Source organism: Hyla sarda, chromosome 4 (assembly GCF_029499605.1).
Source record: "Hyla sarda isolate aHylSar1 chromosome 4, aHylSar1.hap1, whole genome shotgun sequence".
Classification (NCBI taxonomy): Eukaryota; Metazoa; Chordata; class Amphibia; order Anura; family Hylidae; genus Hyla; species Hyla sarda.
Genome location: NC_079192.1, coordinates 80813132 through 80831461, shown reverse-complemented (window position 1 = coordinate 80831461; position 18330 = coordinate 80813132). Strand labels below are relative to the sequence as shown.

General features: G+C 40.6%; 1 protein-coding gene across 1 annotated transcript in view; it reads right to left on the bottom strand.

Moving 5' to 3' along the window:
- Positions 1–10673: 10673 nt before the first annotated feature.
- LOC130368141 (tetraspanin-15-like) overlaps positions 10674–18330 on the bottom strand; it is a 173661-nt gene continuing 166004 nt past the window's right edge. The window contains exons 7-8 of the mRNA XM_056571489.1: positions 16581–16697; positions 10674–12619 (exon numbers count right to left, since the gene is read on the bottom strand). Of these exons, the coding sequence (XP_056427464.1) occupies positions 12410–12619; positions 16581–16697 (327 nt within the window). The 3' untranslated portion in view covers positions 10674–12409. The remainder of the gene's footprint in view (positions 12620–16580; positions 16698–18330) is intronic.

The window sequence follows — 18330 nt, the reverse complement described above, 5'->3', positions numbered from 1 at the left end:
TGCGGCCCCTGTACTGCCCATCATTACGTGCAGAGCGAACTCGCTCTGTGCTGTAATGAGAGCGTGGTGCCGCAGCGGGGATCCCAGGGCTCCCCAGCAGCGGGACCGCGGCGATTTGACATCTTATCCCCTATCCTTTGGATAAAGGATAAGATGTCTAGGCGCGGAGTACCCCTTTAAGGACTCAGCGTTTTTCCGTTTTTGCATTTTTTCCTCATCACCTTCTAAAAATCATAACGCTTTCAATTTTGCACATAAAATTCCATATGATGGCTTATTTTTTGCGCCACCAATTCTTCTTTGCAGTGACATCAGTCATTTTACCACAAAATCCACAGCGAAATGGAAAAAAAATAATAATTTTGCGACAAAATTGAAGAAAAAATGTCACTTTGTAAATTTGGGGGCTTCCGTTTCTACGCAGTGCATTTTTCGATAAAGAGGACACCTTATCTTTATTCTGTAGGTCCATACGGTTAAAATGATACCCTACTTATATAGGTTTGATTTTGTCGTACGTAAATCATAACTACATGCAGGAAAATGTATACGTCAAAAATTGTCATATTCTGACCCCTATAACTTTTTTATTTTTCTGCGTACAGGCCAGTATGAGGGCTCATTTTTTGCGACATCATCTGAAGTTTTTATTGGTACCATTTTTGCATTGATTGGACTTTTTGATCGCTTTTTATTCATTTTTTTATGATATAAAAAGTGACCAAAAATACGCTATTTTGGACTTTGAATTTTTTTTGCGCGTACGCCATTGACCATGCGGTTTAATTAACAATATATTTTTAGAGTTCAGACATTTACGCACGCAGCGATACCACATATGTTTATTTTTATTTACACAGTTTTTTTTTTTATGGGAAAAGGGGGGGGGGGGAATTCAAACTTTTATTAGGGAAGGGGTTAAATGACCTTTATTACCTTTTTTTTTCCACTTTTTTTTTGCAGAGTTATAGCTCCCATAGGGGGGCTTTGCATGGATCAGCGTAATAGGGGGTTGAATGCTCAAGCCTGTAGCTCAGGCTTGGAGCAATCAAATGCCGATCAGACCCGACAGAGGAAGATAAGGGGGCCTCCGCTCACGTCCTAGCTGATCGGGACATCGTGATTTTATCGCGATAGTTCCAGTCAGCCCGACTGTGCTGCCGAGAAGCTTTTGCTTTCATTTTTGACGCTTCTGAAGGGTTAATAGCGCGCGGCACAACGATCTGTGCCGCGTGCTATTAGCCCAGGATCCCGGCTATCAATAGCATTTTAAACACCGGGAACGGGCGCAGGGCATACAGGTACGCCCTGCATCCTTAAGAGGCTAGACAGTCTAACACTGTTCACTCAGTACCGACAATGTAAGAGCGTATTAGAATAGAAGGGGAATAGCAATGACCAGTTGTCTATTTATTTATTTCCAGGAGGAATAACAGAGGAATGGCTCAAAGCAGCGTTCTGAAACATATATACACATTATTAATAACAGATATGTCAGAAGAGTTCACCCATCCTCTTTATACTCGGAGATTGTTATAACCCAATTGGTGCTGTAAAGAGGTTTCCCATCTCACGAATTGGTCTTCCTGTCCCCCTCCACCCTGCTCGCAGCTGCCGGAGGTAGTCGGGAAGCTGAAAACAGCCAAGCCGGCCGTTTTAAACTATTTGCTTAACTTCTTTTGACTTTAATGGGAGTTATGTAAAGAGGATACCCTGTGGTGGCACTGCCTTTGGCTGTCTCGGCATGCTGGGAGTTGTAGTTTTGCAACAGCTAATTGTTAGCCTAAGCTCAGACTATACAAGTATAAAGTTGCCTGATCTACTGCAACAGATCTGGTAGCTTGTAAATGGTCCAGTGCAGCATTTCCCAACCAGGGTGCCGCCACCTTTTGCAAAACTACAACTCCCAGCATACTTGGAGTTGTGGTTTTGCAACAGCTGGAGGCACCCCGGTCGGGAAAGAATGGAATAGACTAGACTAATCTACGTTTGCATTGTCTGCAAATGAGACAATATTAGTAAATCTGGATCATTGTTTGCAATTATGAACATATTATAAGGATAAAGAACAATACTATATAGGTGTTACGTAGGAGTTCTGTTGGGATTTCTAGGGATCAGCTGACCACAAATGTTCGATATTGGGGGAAATTTATCAAAACCTGTCCAGAGGACAGTTTCTTTCATTTTTCAGAGGCTTTTTTAAAAATGAAAGAAGCGATCTGATTGGTTGTTATGGGCAACTCAGCAACTTTTTCTGGACAGGTTTTGATAACTCTCTCCCAATGAGCCCACAGCACCACCACTGGTGAAATAAGGCATTACACTACAAAAACCAGAGAGTATGTCCAGCCCGGTATGAGTTTCGAAAGAAAGCCTTTATTATACGTTTCATAAAATTAAGCAGTACAGCACTTGGTATTGGGTTCAGACCCTATGGGGGAGATTTAGCATTGTTTTGCTGTGCAAAGCCCTTTTCTGTGTGCTTTTATTTTACACAGTTTTTTGCTGTTGTGAACTGAATTTATAAAAAAGGAGCAAGGACTTTAATAAATACGGCACCAATTTTATTTCACCCCACAAACTGCTATGAGCTGCCAAATTGGAAGTTTACTTTCATTTTTCCCTCAGACTGAGCTGCCTGTGCTTCATACAGAGGGTGCCGTCATAGCAGGTCGCCCTACTTGTGACTGTTTAATGTTACAAAGTGTTTCTGCCTGTAATTTTTTTTAACTTTTTGTATGTTGCAGGTCCTTTTCTGCTTATTTACCCACAGACAGAGTTGGCCCTGCTTAATCACCAATTGTTCAATAACCTAACCTGGCGTGCCCCAAGTTGGAATAACAGAGAGCTGTGGCGTCTGTCTGTTAATGGAAAACTGTCACCAAGTTCTCCCACACTAAACCCAATACACTAAGTTATAGGGTGGATGTCACTTTTTTATGCTTTCTTGTCGCCGAGTTGTCGTCCGCTAAAGTTCCGCTGTTTGCCCTTCACTTGCGCTCTGAAGGTGGGTCCCCCGCCACAGCCTTGCTTTGGGTCCAGGAGGAAGGAGCCTTAGCTTGCCCACCTTGTTTGCATATTCATTTTCCCCGAGCGCAGCACGATGGGAGAGCACTCTGTGCAGTGTAACTGCGTATGCGCCGGTCCAATCGCTACACCAGGAAGTACCTCTTTCTGAAGTCTCGCTACTCCCGACTTCCGGGTGTAGCGAGGGATGGGTGCATGCGCAGTTACACTGCACAGGGCGCTCTCCGACGCGCTATGCTCAGGGGGAAAATGAACATGCGAACAAGGGGGGCGGGCTACGGCCTCTTCATCTGGGACCCAAAGCAAGGCTGCCGGTGGGGGACCCGCCTTCAGAGCGCAAGTGAAGGGCAAACAGCAGAACTTTAGAGAATGACAACTCTGTGACAAGAAAGCATAAAAAAAAGTAAGTGACCTATGTATGGACTCCTGTTCACCCACACTATAACCCAGTGTATTGGGTTTAGTGTGGATGAACTTGGTGACAGTTTTCCTTTAACCCGTTAAGGACCAAGCCCATTTTCACCTTAAGGACCAGAGCATTTTTTGTACATCTGACCTCTGCCACTTTAAGCATTAATAACTCTGGGATGCTTTTACTTATGAATTTGATTTCCAGGATAATTTATTTTGTGACATATTCTACTTTAATATAGTGGTAAATGTTGCATTTTTTTTGTTACTTTGAAGCTCTCTTCTTGTAAGGAAAACAGAGATAAACCAAATAAATGATATATTGATTCACATATAAAATATGTTTACTTTATGTTTGCATCATAAAGTTGACATGTTTTTACTTTTGGAAGACATCAGAGGGCTTCAAAGTTCAGCAGCAATTTTCAAATTTTTCACAAAATTTTCAAAATCTGAATTTTTCAGGGACCAGTTCAGTTTTGAAGTGGTTTTGAAGGGCCTTCATATTAGAAATACCCCATAAATTACCCCATTAAAAAAACTTCACCTCTCAAAGTATTCAAAATGATATTCAGAAAGTTTGTTAACCCTTTAGGTGTTTCACAGGAATAGCAGCAAAGTGAAGGAGAAAATTCAAAGTCTTCATTTTTTTACACTTGCATGTTCTTGTAGACCCAGGGGTAAAAGGAGAGAAATCCCCCCCAAAATTTGTAACCCAATTTCTCTCGAGTAAGGAAATACCTCATATGTGTATGTAAAGTGTTCTGCGGGCACAGTAGAGGGCTCAGAAGGGAAGGAGCGACAATGGGATTTTGGAAAGTGAGTTTTTCTGAAATGGTTTTTGGGGGAAGGATTTAGGAAGCCCCTATGGTGCCAGAACAACAACAACAAAAAAAACAACAACATGCCTTTTTAACAAAGGCGCAGTGAATGAATACTGTCCACTGCATGGGCAACTGCACTGCCCTGCAACCAACAGCAAGTTTTTCTTAAAACGACTATTTCAAAAATGTGCGCAAATTGCGCCTTTTTACAGCCAAAAAAATGACAGAAACAGCTTGATAAATCTCCCCCTATGTGATTCTGGTGTAGACATCACTTCTTTAACTATGGGTAAGGAGGTGACGTATACACCAGAAACACATTGGGGGAGATTTATCAAAACCTGTCCAGAGGAAAAATTGCTGAGTTGCCCATAGCAACCAATCATCTTGCTTCTTTCATTTTTTAAAAAGCCTCTGAAAAATGAACTAAGTGATCTGATTGGTTTCTATGGGCAACTCCGCAACTTTTCCTCTGGACAGGTTTTGATAAATCTCCCCCATAGGGTCTGAACTCAATGCCAAATGGGAGCAAGTTGTCTTTCACTTTACTTACTTTGTTGGTGCGTTTGTCCACAAATTGTTGACTGAATCCAACAGCAACCAGCAGAATGATAAATGCTGCTTTTCAGACTCTACGCTTGGAGGTTCAGATCCTACATGTTTCTAGTGTAAATATAATTTCCTTACTCATGGGTAAGGACATGATGATGTCTACGCGATAAATGTGCTTTCTCTTATGGAACTTTTAATAAAGACTATCTTTTGAAACTCATACCGGGCTAGACATCCTCTCAGTTTTGCAAGTAGTGTTCGGGTTGGAAATCTCGAGCCCTGTCCATGCCAAGGAAGGAGTAAGAACTGTCCGTGCCAAGGAAGGAGTTAGGTGAGTTGGATTCATGGTGTGGCTGCGCACACCTTTTTGCGTTGCACAACTCTCACTAAAATCAAAGCCTGTCCATGCAATGCATGGAGGTGTGTTGGGTCTTCCGGAGTGAGAGATGTTCTTTGTATATAAAGGGGTAATCCAGCATTTTTTAAATAGCACATTTGTCAGCAGGTGCGGTATTGTAGCTCAGTTTCATTGAAGTTAATGGAGTCAAGTTGTAATAGTACATACAACCTGAGGACAGATTTTGGAAGAAATGAGTTTGGTTATCCTATTCCTTGATATCCCTTTTATTAGAAAAGAGTCCAGAATGAGGGTATTTGGAAATATGTTTTTAAATTGTTTTAAAATAAATCTCTAATTTTTCCAGACTGCAAATAGTTAAAAGGAGAAAACATAAGCTTATACACAAGCTCAGTTGTATATAAAAAGAATCCTATTATCAGATCTACACATCTCTCACCCACACACCATTATTCTTTAGTAATTAAACTATAAAGAGTTCTCCCATTAACAAGTTACAGTATTTCAGCAATGACTGAATCCATTTGTGCTATTTAGAGTGAAACCTATTATAGTAATTAATATATTAAATTGCTTATTTGGTGTGAATACATCTCTGGCTCTTGATGTAAGATGTTTTACTACCTGAGTCTAATAGGAATGCTTGTACTCCAATGCTTTGAGCTATTGTTACATTATAAAATTGGATTCCCATATCCTGAGCGTGTGTGGATTATATTAAACACAACACATACTAAATCTTAGCTGTCCTGATAAATGAACATTGTCAGATAGTAGGTGGTGTGTTGGGGTTATGAATGGGATAACACTGGAGAAAATGCTAGTTCTATAAATCTCCATAATACTTAAAGGGATACTCCACTTTGGAACTGTTCCGAACGCTAGAGTCTGGAGCTCATGACGTCAAAGCCCTGCCCCCTCATGCCCCACTCCCTTAATGCAAGTCTATGGGAGGGGGCGTGACAGCCGTCACACTCTCTCCCATAGACTTGCATGGAGGGGGCGGGGCTATGACGTCACAAGCTCCCGGCACCGCCTCCAGTGTTCGGAACAGTTTGTTCCAAACGCTGAGCAGCGGAGTACCCCTTTAAAGGAAAAGAGACACCCGTTCACCCACAGTAAACTTGATACACCGGGTTATAGTGTGGATGAACAGGAGATGATGGAGGGTTTCTGACCGATATAAGTACCTGCAGTCCAGCGCCAGATCCCTCTGAAGTTCGGTTTCTTCCACCGCTAAATTGCACACTTGAGGCGGGCCTGCCGGCTGGATATGAATATTCATTGGTGCTGGTCACGTGAGCGCTTGTGCCTGAGCAATCATGTGACCAGCACAGATGAATATTCAAATCGAGTCGGCAGGCCCGCCTCCAGTGCGCAGTTCAGCGCTAGAAGAAGCCGAACTACAGAGTGACCGGGCGCCACACTGCAGGTACGTATATATCTGTCAGAAACCCTGCATTGAGTGAACAGATGTCTGTTTTTCTTTAAGAAATCAGGGACAATCCCACCATTAGTGTCTAGGCTAAATATTGCTTTAATTCAATATGGACATATAGTGTAGTCCAGAATAGAGTATTACAGGCTACATCATTTATTGAAGCAAAAAGCGGCATTTATAATTTTGCTGGCTGCTATTGGATTCAGTCAACAATTTGTTGACAAGCGCATGAAGGATGCATGTGGACTGATGCTTCCCACAATGGAGAATAAGTCATTCAGGAACAGTAGTTCTTTCTAATAAAATATTTATTCAGAAATCTATACACACGGCAATGCGTTTTGAGGGTGATGCTAACCTCTTTCTCAGGTCCAGTGCTGTAATCTGGCATTTCCGGCGCTCTCATAGAAATGAATGTAGTGTGTTCGGTCTGCAGCATACGCTCCTCTCAGAAAGCCCGGGTCCCGTTCAGGAGATCAAGGGAGGTCCCCATTAGCTACCCTTCTAGACCACCATTAGCTACCCTTCTTGATCTTGTTGTGTGGGCTTTCATTATGTAGCTTTTGTGAATCAGGTGGCATGCACTTGCACGTTGTATTTTCTTAGATATCTGTGGGATATTTGATGTTTAGCACTTTAGTTGCTGTCTGTTCATGTATTCAATGGCACTTTATTTTCTCACTTACATATACACCCAAACTATCTGGACTCTTATGGTACGTTCACACGAGTGGACACACAGCGTATTTTATGCTGCAGATCTGCCAGTGAAGGACCGCTGCATGGTAGCTTTACATGTGCCTGCTCAGAGCAGACACACTGCGATGTGCGAGTTGCCACGCATGCGCGGTATACTCGCACACATCGCAGCCATTCCCATGCTCACTGACCTAGGCTGAGAGCAGCCGCGATGTGCGAGTATACTCCGCATGCTCGTGGTGACTCGCACATCGCAGTGTGTCTGCTCGTAGCAGCGTATTGCTCGGAGCAGGCACATTAACGGCACCATACAGCGATCCTTCAGCTGTGGATCCACAGTGTAAAATACGCTGTGGATCCGCTCGTCTGAACGTAACTTTAAGGTGCTGATACACATAATATAGCTCAGGAGTCAGGAGGCCCCCCAATACACATTAGATATTTGGCCAGTCCTGGCAAAACTACGGGTTTGGTTGACTTTTTTCTGTGTATGGAGTCCTTAATAATGCAGTAAAAATGATCACTTTCCCTAAATTAGAATACTGTGTAGATCTGTACTGTGGAGCTAGGATTAGAGCTAAGTATTTGCATAGATGTCCAACAGTAAAGTGGTGTTACACAGTAGATCCGTTCATACTCAATAGGGGAGATTTATCAAAACCTGTCCAGAGGAAAAATTGCTGAGTCGCCCATAGCAACCAATCAGATCGCTTCTTTCAGAGGCCTTGTTAAAAAAGAAAGAGGCGATCTGATTGGTTGCTATGGGCAACTCAGCAATTTTTCCTCTGGACGGGTTTTGATAAATCTCTCCCAATGCCTTGTTTCAATTTACATCCTGACTGGTGAACAACACAATAGCATTTATTTCTTAAATATACGTTACAAGTGTGTATCAAAAATTCATAACTTAAATATCCTTTAATTATAAAGTTATAGGAAATTGCACACAATGGGGGAGATTTATCAAAACCATTCTAGAGGAAAAGTTGCTGAGTTGCCCATAGAAACCAGATTGTTTCTTTTATTTTTGAAAAGGACTCGAGAAGCGATCTGGTTGGTTGCTATGGTCAACTCAGTAACTTTTCCTCTGGACAGGTTTTGCTAAATCTCCCCCAATGTCCTTACATGCAGCATCTTTCTATTTGGAAAACCAGTAAGATTGGCCTTATACTCGGAAATTCTGGCACAAAGTTTCTACAACTTTACACACACAATTTTTTTTATTTTTTTTCAATGCATAAAATGTATGTAATGCATTTTTAACGTTGACATTGCAAATTCTTCTATAAATATTTTTACACTATATTTTTTAATGGGGTCCAAACATACTATCAGGTGTGGCTTACTTTGAACTGGAGGCATGCTTGGCTTTATGCTACAATGTGCATTTTTCCGTAAATGACTAAAATTGCGCGTTTTACCTTGAGTTGCATAATAATGGTCAAATTTTTACATTGATTTTGGAATATTGTGGTAAAAATACAGACGTTCCATAAATAAAATGCAACATGTGAACACAGCCTTAAGAAAGGCAAATATTTCAAGTACCGTATATATCTTCTTCAGCATGTGAAAATCTTTTGTTTGGGAGATGTGTTTTTGCTTTTTTTTAGTAGGCACATTATCAGTCACAACATTATTGGATTTGAAGTATTATGTAGGTGGAACCATCTCACAATCTTATTAAGCTTGTTTTTTTATTTTCCTGTGTGAATTTTTCTTGGATTTTAAATTGGTGCAAACAGTATTAATCTTGGCGCAAAAATGGTAAAAGTGCTGCTAACCTGGTACCTCACATATTTTCAAAGCAAAAAAAGTGAGCTATGAAAATGTGGTGTCAAAAAAAAAAAAAATATATATATATATAAATCCCTGTAACATAAATAACACAGGTTTTTGAAAGTGTTCACCTTGGCTTTATTGTCAAAAACTGATAGGTAACCTAATATTTCTATATGTTTACTACGAGGATGCCTTGGGTGTATAGAAGGCCCAACAGAGAAGGTCCTTGGGTGTATAGAAGGCCCAACAGAGAAGGTCCTTGGGTGTATAGAAGGCCCAACAGAGAAGGTCCTTGGGTGTATAGAAGGCCCAACAGAGAAGGTCCTTGGGTGTATAGAAGGCCCAACACAGAAGGTCCTTGGGTGTATAGAAGGCCCAACAGAGAAGGTCCTTGGGTGTATAGAAGGCCGAACAGAGAAGGTCCTTGGGTGTATAGAAGGCCCAACAGCCTCAATGCCAGAGGAGGAAATCTAGTGTACAGATCCCTTTGCATTATCCCAGCACCCTGACATTACTGTCAAACCTATAAAAAGCAAGTGTTGCGCTCAACCAAGGTCCATATGTAGTATGATTGTTTCCACACTGGGATCATAACTGATCAGAGGCAAACCACTTCTGGCTTTGGCTTTAAAGGAACATGTCATAAAACTGTGGGCAGCAAAAAACCTACAGGCAGCTTGATGCCAGGACACTGAGTGAATTACTTTGAGACGCTCGGGGGTTTAAAGATGCCACCGGGACCCAAATAAGTAGTTAGGGCGCGGGGCGGGTCCAGCATCTATGTATAAGGAGTGTTCTGTCGCTCACTACTGGCATTGAAGCAGCCACCAGGACCCACCCCCCATAATAAACTATTATTACTCCACAGCACCCGAACGTATTAGTTCATAGTGTGCCAGCATCACAATGCCTGTATCTGTTTTATACTGCTCATGATTTGGGCAGAATAAAACGGATGACAGATTCCCTTTAAAAACTCAATGGAAAACTGCTACAAAAATTGTGTGTGAATCCGCCCTTATTCAGGCTGTGATATCTGAATGGTTTTCCAGACTTCTTTACAAACACATTTGTGAAGCTGGTTTATACTGCAAAGTTACTTTACTCCCCGACAATCCTTAATGGTAAAATGTGCTGAAGAAGGAGACCGCACTCCATTTATACCTTCTAAGGAAAACATAGGGAGGGTGAGGTTCAGGTGGCATAGAAGTCACCCCTTTTTAGGGAAAGTTCTCCGACATATACCATGTGGAGGCTTAGTGCATCATAGGTCAGGAAAAAATAGGGGTCACTACTTGACACCTCTGCAAAAAGTTAAGAAGCCCATCCAGATGGTACAGGGACAACCATGAGGGATATCACTTCTTGAGCAATATCACCCACAACATTTAATTCCTGGTGGTAAAGCATAAGCTATATTTCCATGACCCTTTGATATATTTTGAAAGAGTTTAAACCTTTTAAATTTTCCTTTTAAAAATTAAGTTTTAATAATTTAAAAAAATCCTCTATTTAATATGCCAGTTCTCATATGTAGATGGACAATCAGAGAAACACTCATATACAAGAATTGACCAGCCAATGTTTTTGCTTTATTTCTCCATATAAAAAGCATGTAAAAAATACAATTTTGATAAATAAAAAGTACCTAATATTCACATAGATTAACAAAACACAACATTCTATTTATTAAATAAAAAAAATGCATTCCACATAAAACCTTTTAACTTGTCCATGACAAAGATTACACTCGAGAGAAGCCTCTGAGAAGGTGTAGGTATATTGGTATTTATTTATCCAGGCCACAATAGAGGTAGTAAGGTTACATCAAGATCAACTGGGATAGTTTAGAGTACGTTCATAAGGGCGGGTTACCCGCTGCAAGTTTTCTGTGGCGGATGTTCCGCAGCAGACCCCATTGAGGTCAATGTAATCATTTCCCATCATTAATATTTTATTAAGACGTTCAGTTGATCTTTACTTACCAAGGAAAGCTTTTGTGTATAACTAAGCTTTATACATTGCAGTTGCTAAACTCCACTGTCAAGCTACCTGGCCTGGTTGTTCACTAAAAAGACTATGGGGGAGATATATCAAAACCTGTCCAAAGGAAAAAGTTGCTGGGTTGCCCACAGCAACCAATCAGCACACTTCTTTCATTTAAAAAAAAGCCTCTGCAAAATGAAAGAAGCGATCTGATTGGCTGCTATGGGCAACGTGATGCCCGTAGAAGTTATGAAGAAAGAAGGTTCTACTATATTTCTAGAAGCAGTGCTACTGTTGTGCATGAGCTACGTACCATATTGCAGGTCCTCTCAAAACAAGTGAAGGACTGAGCCGGCCCCAGTCCATGGACAAAAGTGGCATATTCTAGAAAAATGGTGGAGCCCTTTTTTTTTGCTAATGTCCCTTTAAAATTTGCGTGCAAAGGATAAAATAAACATGATAACTAGCTATTGAGGGAAAAACTACTGCATCTTCTGCAAACTGGTTTCATGTTATTGTGTATAACAATATAACAACTACAATTGGTATAAAGACGGTACATGTTGGCTTTTTTTGCTTCTAATACTAATGGCTCAGAAAGTGTCTTAAACTATTTATTTTGACTCATATACGCCACAAAGCACTTATGTTCTATACATACACCAGGGTTATTGTCCACTGGAAGTGAACATAGGGGTTTCTACAGTATTCGTGCCTAGTGAACGATTAGAAAAACATGGCTGCTTCCTTCCAAAAACAGCATTAAACCGGTCTGAGCTGCAATATCAGACACAACCTGTGGTGCTGTTTTTGGAAAAACTGTCATGCTTTTGTATTCTTGGACAACCCTTCTAATGCAGAGTTATAAGCTCAAGAAATAACCCTGAGCTTTACAACAAAATTGTGGTTTTGAAGCAAAACAATTCCAAGACGAATGTCTACGCTGGAGCACAAGGCATGTTCAAGCCCTTCTAACTAAGATACAGAAATTATTATACATAAATGTAAACATTGTACGCTGGCGTCCCAGGTACTCAAACGTCAAGTTACTTCTTTTTTTATTGCATTATAAAAATCCTCAATATGCCCTTGTGATAGGCATAGTCTATTGCAATAAGTTTGGTTCTCAAGTGCTGTTAAAGTGGTAGACTGAGATCTCAAGTGCTGTTAAAGTGGGCCTGAGTTGCTATACTTGACACGGCCTATGATAAACAGTGGCGCTGTCCCTGGGACAACCCACAACCCCTTAAAATTGTCAGAAATCCCTTAAAAGTCATGGTTGGGCCGGTGTGTTCCCATGGGGATTTGGTTTCACCCGATGATCTTCTAGCTTGTTTTCTCATCATCACTGTCCGTATTGACTGGAAGGTAGCCTCCTTCCCGTGGAAAGCAAAGACAGCAGCCGGCTCCACTCAGGTCCAGCTCCTTGAAGTTAAAGTCTTTTATCTGCAGGCATCTGAAGTCAGTCTCATCATAGGTACTACAAATATCCTTTAGTTTTGTCCAAAACAGATATGACAATCCAAGACCTAGAGCCTGTGACAAAAACCAAGAGGAATCAAAGACTGTATAGTAACATAGAGAAGATCACAAGTAAACATGTGCATAGAGATGGTTCGCTGTCTTAGAATAAGTTCACACGACTTGGGCTCCGACCATTTCTGGGTCCGTTTGGCTCTTTTTTTTTGGTGCTGAACAGACTCTGAATGGGTCGGCACATAACTGACACTGCCAGGTCCAGACTATTCCCATGGACTTGAATGTGGTCTGTCTGAGATCTGGTATTTTACAAGATTTGAGCAGAGGAGGAAAATAGGACATGCACTATTTTTTTCTTCGCTCAACTCTCATCCTCTCGACAGCCTGACCAAAGGAGCTCCCTTTACCGGACACAACGGCAATGTGAACAAGCCCTTAAGCATCTGAGCACTCCAGGATGGATAGTTAAAGGAAATATACAACGTTAGCTAAAAATGGCTGCTTTCATCCTGATACACCTGTGGGCTGTGTTTGGTATTGCAGCTCTACTGCATTATGGATAGGGTTGAGTTGTAATACCACACACAACTAGGGGACATGTGTGGCACTGTTTATGGAAGAAAGCAGATATGTTAGCATCCTTTTAGCATCCAATACAGTAGAGCTGTCATTACTGTAACATCTGAATGTACGTAAGCACAAGATTCTAGACCAGATTTCCTGTGACATCTTTCCAATTCTGTAATGTAAAATGCATATAGGCCACTTTCTTTGAGGGGACCAACCTTCTGGAAGACCATTTATTGCTGCAATTTTGCGTGGTCAACTTAAAGAAGTTTTATTACTGCCTTAGGCTAAGTTTCTACTTGTTTTTTTATCCTGTGTTTATTGGGTTGAAAATGTCCTGCTTCTGGCGTTTTTTCATTTGTATGCAAATTAAATTTTTGGCACCTCTTGGCGTTTTTTTTTTGGTACCCAAAATTTGTTTTGTACCAAAAAAAAAAAAAAAAAAAAAAAGGATGCAGTAGTGATGGAAAAAAATGTATTTAACGAAATCTAAATAGTTTCTCTATTTTTTCAATTTTTTAGGTAGTACTACTACTCCCAGCATGGAACAGACTGTTCCATGATGGAAGTAGTAGTACCTGTAGTAATAGACATATCGCCCCGGGTCTCAGTCCTGACACCCGATATGATCGTCCATTATATAGTAGAGATGCGGCTCTATACAGCGCTCACATCTCTGCTCTGTACTCCGGCCAGTGATGTGAATAGAACATCACTCAAATATTTTTCGCCTAGAGTGGTGACTGGCCGGATGGTTGTAGCCAATGACAGCTCTCAGAGTGAAATATCAATGAGGGAGTGGCCGGAGTACAGAGCAGAGATGCGAGCGATGTATACAGCTGCTCCATCTCTGCTATAGACAGGACGATGACAGCGGGTGTCAGTAGTGACACCCGCTGTGATCTGTTCTTAACTGCAAGTACTACTACTCCTAACATGGAGCACACTCTGCTCCATGCTGGGAGCTGTAGTATCTGCATTAATAGACAGATCGCAGCGAGTGTAACTTCTGACACCTGCTGCGATCTGTCTATTAATGCAGGTACTACAGCTCCCAGCATGGAGCAGAGTGTGCTTCATGTTGGGAGTAGTAGAACCGGCAGTTAAGGAAAGATCACAGTGGATGTCACTCCTGACACCCGCTGTGATCTTCCTGTATAATGTATAGATGCGGCCGGCCGCTCTTCTATGGTCCCCTGCACTGCGTACATATACACATATTCCTATATCCCACAGAGAGCTGTGATTGGCCAGATGGTTCCAGCCAATCACAGCTCTCTGCGGGAAATATGAATAGGTGTATATATACGGCAGTGGAGGGGACCATAGAAGAGCGGCCGGCCGCATCTACACATTATACAGAAGGATCGCAACGGACCTGGGGCAATCTGTCAATTAGTACAGGTACTACTACTCCCATCATGGAACAGTTTGTTCCATGCTGGGAGTAGTAGTACTACCTAAAAAAAAAAAAATATTTTAAGAAAAAAAAAAAAAAGTGAAAAACACACACACACACACACACACTACATTTTTATTATTGCCGGCTACATTTTTAGGTCCCTGCCCACCCACATAAATTGATCCCTGTTTAAAAATTGATAAAAAAATTTTAATAAAAAAGATACAATATTGAAGAAAAAAATTGTATCTATCTTTTTCATTAAATTTTTTTAATGGTACCCTACGAAATTTTATTAAAAAAGGTATCTTCATCACTTTTTTGGATCGCTAAAGTCCAAAAAAGAATAAAACCGCCTGAAAAAACACCAAAGTTAAAACCCATATATCATTTTTTCTTGGCGTTTTTTCACTCCCATAGACTTCTATTGGAGGAAAAACGCCACGATTTTGAAAAAAAAATTAAAAAAAATCACCAGTGGCTCAACATGATGCGATTTTGGAAAGTAGCGAAGGAGTTGAAAAACGCCCAAGAAGAGTGAAAAAAAGCCAAAAGGATTAAAAAAAACGCCAAAGTGAAAAACGCCAAGTGGAATAAGAATTTTGAGCTCTCTCATTGATTTACAGCTAACATCTGGCCGCAGCGTTTTTTGGGCAAAAAAAATGCCATGCGGCAGAGTTGGCATTTTTCAAAAAAAATAAAATAAATAAATAACTAAACAAGTAGAGACTTAGCCTTAGTATAAAAGGCAGCCATAGAATTTCCAGATGAATGTTTGTTTGGCCAAGTTTTTCCCCACATACACAAACATTCAGCTTGGCTAAATGTCTGAATGTCCTCAACTGAGAGTGGAAAGCTGCTGCCCTACTCCTCTCTGATGGCTTATCTGAGAATAATAGGGTGGAATAGTTGAAATCCAACATGCCTGAACCTTATTTCCCCCAAAGAGAGTTGGGAGGCCTCCATGCACATCCAGTCTGCTAGACCTGTTGAAGTTTGTAAGTTTGGCCAAATTTTGACTAACGTGTGTAGAGACATTAAAGAGCAAAGATATCAAACACATATATTACCCTTATCAAATCTAAAGCTGTATTTCTACACAATATTAATGAATTTCCAATAAAATTACAGTAAAATATTTGACTGCAAAGTGAAGGAAACTGCCAACAAGTGCTTAGCAACTCTAGGAACTCTCCACGACTATTGGAAAACCATTTCAATTGACTCATGAAGCAGAATGAGAGAATACAAAGAGTGTGCAACGCGGATATCAAAGAAAAAGGGGCTACTTTCAAGAATATTAAAGACAATTAATATTCTGGTTTAATTTTTTTTTTTACCGCTTAATTCCAAAAAGAAAAACCATGGAGTGAAAAGGTGTGTCCGAACTTTTGACTTGTATTGTATCCTAAAGAGTAGGAGGACAATAGCAAAGATCAATCTGACAAACAGTGGAGGATCTCACTGCTTCATTGTAGGACTCTAATGACACCTTAGAACAGGTCCTGCTAGACAGGGTTGTAGGACCCCCAAACTATCAAAAAACCTTCTCAGTGTTGGCCCTCCTTGCTCCTTGATATCCCTTTTCTGTGGGCCTTTTCACTTTTCTTGCTTGAACAGTAAGTGGATGTGCATGACTGCGGAAGTGACAGACTTTCCTTATTTGATCCCGTCTCCCAAACCCCTTTTTTATATATATTTTCTTTCTGCCTTCTTCTCATCTCTTGAGCCTTCTGCTTCCTGTCTTCCATTTCCTTCTTTGCTTTCTTTTTGTCCTTCCTCACTGCTCTTCCCCTCAGGAGTAAAGGACCACACAGTTGTCCTTAAACTTGGCAAAATTGTAGCTAGGCGAGGCTGGCTGTGCCTGTTTGGTCACACAGTCATCTGATAGTGTTTGTTAGACTGTGAAGTTTGGTTTCCATTGTTTTATCTCTGTTGCTTCTCAATTCATGTTTTTGGATCAATATTTTTACTACTTGGAGCGTAGTATCTGTAGTCTGTACTGCTCATCTGTGCTAAATAACAATTAAATAGAAAATGTAACATTACCTGAGGGGCCAGCACGGCTACTACTAAACCAAAAGTAATTCCAAAATTATCATTTAACCACAAGCCCACGGCATGGATACATCCTCGGACATGGATGATATTCACAACGTCAAGTCTCTAAAAGATAAAGCAGAATTAAATTAAATGGACTTCAGATCAACAGTGAACTTAAAGAGGATGGCCACCTTTAAAGGGGACCTGTAATCAACCCAAAAAATGGGCCTACATTATCACAGTGTCCAACTCACACACCTTTTTACAGTTTCTTTCGTGAGATATGTGGGTTTATAGTTTGACCATGTAGGAAATCCATCAGATGGGCGTGAACTGAACATGAGAGTGACTGGGTGGGATTATATAGTTAGGGTGTGTATTAGGCATACAAGCCCCTCAATGTACAACATTCATACCCCCTGACTGTATAATCACCTGATATTCACTTCCATTATTAAAATTAGCTCACATCCATTTGACAGATTCCCTGAATTGTCAGACAAACTATAAACCCTCATATCTCTAGAACAGAAGAGTGTATCAAGAAACTGTAAAAGGTTGTGTGATCAGGGCACCCTAAGCTATATGGTAAAATCAGAATTTTTGGGGGGTTGACCACAGGTTCTCTTCAACAATATTTTTTAGAAACTATTACACTGAGTAGAATGGGTAACTGATACAGATGGCTGCTTATGTGACAATACAAGTCAATGTGACTCTTCCACAGCAGTACATTGTACTCAAGCAAGGAGCGAGGACAAGGGGATCGGAGCATTATCACTAGAGAGAACTGGGCCATAGAGAAGGCAACCTGTATACATTATACTCAATGGTGTCTATGAAATATGGTTGTCAACCTCTTTTAAAAGGGTTAGAAAAACATAGCTGTTATGTTCCAGAAACAGCTCTACACCTATCCTTGGGTTGCAGCTTACCTCTAATGTTAATGGAGGTAAGCTGCAGTGCCAGACACAACCCACTGACTAGTGTGACACTGTATTTAAAAGAAAGCAGCAGTGTTCTTCTAATCCTCTTTCATCTGCACCTACTTTATCACAAAATATGTTAAAATATGATGCAAAGAAAAGTTGTCTATTGTAGATCTATTGAAATCAATTGTAAATCCACCTACAGGAGAGCTTTGTCTTCCAGATAAATTATTTTTCTACTTTTCTCTACATATAAGCCGTAGCTTCCTCAACCTGTATGCAGTCAGCTACCCCTATGGACAGCTGTAGCAACTATAAAAAGGTTATGGCAGGTAGAGGAAGCAGTTCAGTGTTGGGTCCACCCATATCAGTCTTTATACCCATCTCTAAGGTATATATACACCACTAAACTCACAAACACTTTCATAGGATCAATGACTTTTACTCCATTGTTGATTTCCTTTAATATAATCAATAAATAGCATTAACTAATGTACTTTTCTCCTGACATGTGCCCTATGCTTTGAGCATACAGATGATCACTAACAGTATACATATCTATTCGGGTGGGTTACCGGATGTCAGACATACAAATCATGACTACAATTCACAGGACTGACAAACACATTACCTGAAAATGAATTATTGATTTCCCTGTAATAATGCATTGTGCCCTGTAGAAATCTTTTACATGCAGACAGGACTATCACAATGCATGGATATGGATGAATGAGGAACGGTGGGAATGTCATCCAATGTAATGAAATAAATGCATCGGTGCATGCTGCCATTGTCCATTATAAAACATGACTTACATTACTGACATC